We start from the raw sequence: 2,500 nt of genomic DNA, 5'->3' as shown, positions 1-2,500 counted from the left end.
TGTGTGCATGTGTGTGTGCGTCACCACCTGAGGGACCGAAGGCTTTCATTATTTATCGCTTTCACACACACACACACACACACACACACACACACACACACACGGCCACCATCAACCATCGGAATTTATGAGGCTGTGGTTTTTTATTTTGGTGCGCCCTGTCAGGGGACACCTGCGATTGCAGTGCGCTCCAGATGTTGAGGGGACGTGCTAAGTCTGCAGGGGCCTTGGGGGCCGATTTTAAAACACACACACACTCACACACATACTCCCTCACTCACACACACACACACACACACACAAAAAGCTCAGCATCGTAACTCAATCTCTCTTCCTGTGCTTTCCTGCAGGCTCCCAGCCTAGCTCAAACATTGACCACTCTATCATGATAATAAATGACCTGATATGATTTTATTACAGTGGGGACTCATTTATGAAGTTTTTGACTCATTATACAACCATGGTCGGCATGTGGTGACGACCTTGTCATTTATCATCCTATATTCTGTAGATTTTTTCCCCCCTCTCATAGTGAAGGCTAAATTGAGTCATCCTTTATATATTTGATGTCGTTTGTCCCGCGGTTGGGGTTTGGATAGGGTTTTAAAATGGCGAACGTGCTCCTGTTCCTCTCGCGAGCTCCCACAAGTCTTTCCCCCCAGACGTTTTTATTATTGTGTGTACCTTTTAAACGTCTGTTAGTATGTGTGCCGAAGCCATACAAATGTCATAGTTCATCTGAATTTGAAAATAAACCGTAGCGGAGGATGTGGATTTCATCTGGCGACTCGCTTTGGTGCACCAGGTGGTGGCTTTCAACACTGCGTGAAAGCTGCACGCCCTCCTGAAAAATAGAAGTCTCCGGTTCGAGGTTCACCTTTCACCTTTCAGCCCCCCCCCTTTCATGCTCTTAATTAAAATTCTCTCCAGAGAAAGTCACCGAACGGCAGGGGGAACTTGAATAAACGTCCGGCCTGTTTTCCCTCTTGGATCAGGCCATCCTGGAGACGGTAAAATTCCTTGGAAGGACATTTCGCAACGGTACGTCAGCGCCCCGTAAGATTTACAATGGAAAAGGAAGTCACGGCACAAGCAGAAGAGAAGACGGATGCCTCGTTTGTTATTTGGCCAACGGAGCTGTGGCTGGTCTGCGTAGTGCCAAGACACAGCGAGCTACATCGCAATGCGCCTTGTAGGGTTGTTGCGCTATTAATTATGTCTCTGCTCCCAGTTGGAGCCACGCTTTGTGACTGCAATTATTTTTAATGGCAGAGTTGTTGGTGGCAAGACGTCTAATAAATTGATCATTCAGCAGAGCTACATATCTTTAGCATTGCTTAAAAGTCTCCCTCCAAAACCCCCCACCCCCTGAAATGTCACGATTATTTATTTCCATGGCGGTTGGGATTACCTCGTAAACATTGTTTCCCCTCTATTCCTGCCTGTGAGACTGTGTTTTTGCTTTTTCAACAGATTTCGCCCTCTGTGTCTTTCCCAGCCTCCTCTTTAGAGAGTACGCTGGGTTTCACTGTTTCTTTTTTCCTTTGACACGGTCTGTCATGTCAGTTCAGAAAGAGGAAAGTTGGCCCTGGTGATGTTCAAGCACCTGTGGATGTGCTCATAGCTTCTGCTACCTGCTCTCTCTCTCCCTCTATCTCTCTTTCTCTCTCTCTCTCTGTCTCTCCCTCACTCTCTCCCTCTCCCTCTATCTCTCTTTCTCTCTCTCTCTCTGTCTCCCTCCCTCCCTCACTCTCTCCCTCTCCCTCTCCCTCTCTCTCCCTCTCCCTCACTCTCTCTTTCTCTCTCTCTCTCTCTCTCTCTCTGGACCATTGAACACAGTGATATACTGTTGCGTTCTGCTTATTTTGTGTAATAGAAGCAGCGTGGCTGTTACATGCCGTTAAGAAGCTGGTCCAACATATACTCCGTGCTCACTGAAAGAAATCTGTTTTTGGATGAGAGTTCAATTTACAGACAAATCCCCTCTCGGTCTCAGAAAAGCAGATCTTTGTAGCATAGCGGTTCCTCCCTCTTGCACTCAACACCTCCCATCTCTTGTCATCTCTCCCTTCAGGTGACTGTAGATGAAGTTCATCTGTGTACACACACACACACACACACACACACACACACACACACACACACAGCATATTCACACTTACAATATCTGACTGTGCAATCTCTCCCTCCTTCCTTCTCCACCCCCCCTCTCCCTCTCTCTCTTTCTCTCTGTCCCCCTCCACCCCCTCTCTCCCTCTCTCTTTCTCTCTCTCTGTCCCTCCCTCCCTCTCTCTCCTCCCGCAGAAGTCCTCTGTGGATTTGGAGCAAAAGATGTCCCTGGCTGACCGGATGAAGATCCTGCAGGAGAAGGAGGAACAGTGGAAGAGCAGGGGAAAGGGTGCCGCCAACGACTCCGTACAGTTCTCTGTGGCTGGCCGCATGGCCAAGAAAGGTAGGGGTGTGTGTGTGTGTGTGTGTGTGTGTGTGTTTGTGTGTGTGT

At 48.4% G+C, this 2,500-nt stretch overlaps 1 protein-coding gene across 1 annotated transcript in view; it reads left to right on the top strand.

The window, feature by feature from the left end:
• svild (supervillin d) overlaps positions 1–2,500 on the top strand; it is a 16,938-nt gene that overhangs the window by 1,550 nt on the left and 12,888 nt on the right. The window contains exon 2 of the mRNA XM_031561724.2: positions 2,305–2,452. Within this exon, the coding sequence (XP_031417584.1) occupies positions 2,332–2,452 (121 nt within the window). The 5' untranslated portion in view covers positions 2,305–2,331. The remainder of the gene's footprint in view (positions 1–2,304; positions 2,453–2,500) is intronic.

The sequence above is a fragment of the Clupea harengus genome, chromosome 23 (genome assembly GCF_900700415.2).
Source record: "Clupea harengus chromosome 23, Ch_v2.0.2, whole genome shotgun sequence".
Taxonomy (NCBI): domain Eukaryota; kingdom Metazoa; phylum Chordata; class Actinopteri; order Clupeiformes; family Clupeidae; genus Clupea; species Clupea harengus.
The sequence above is the reverse complement of the archived record's forward strand: the minus strand, read 5'-3'. Positions and strand labels throughout refer to the sequence as shown.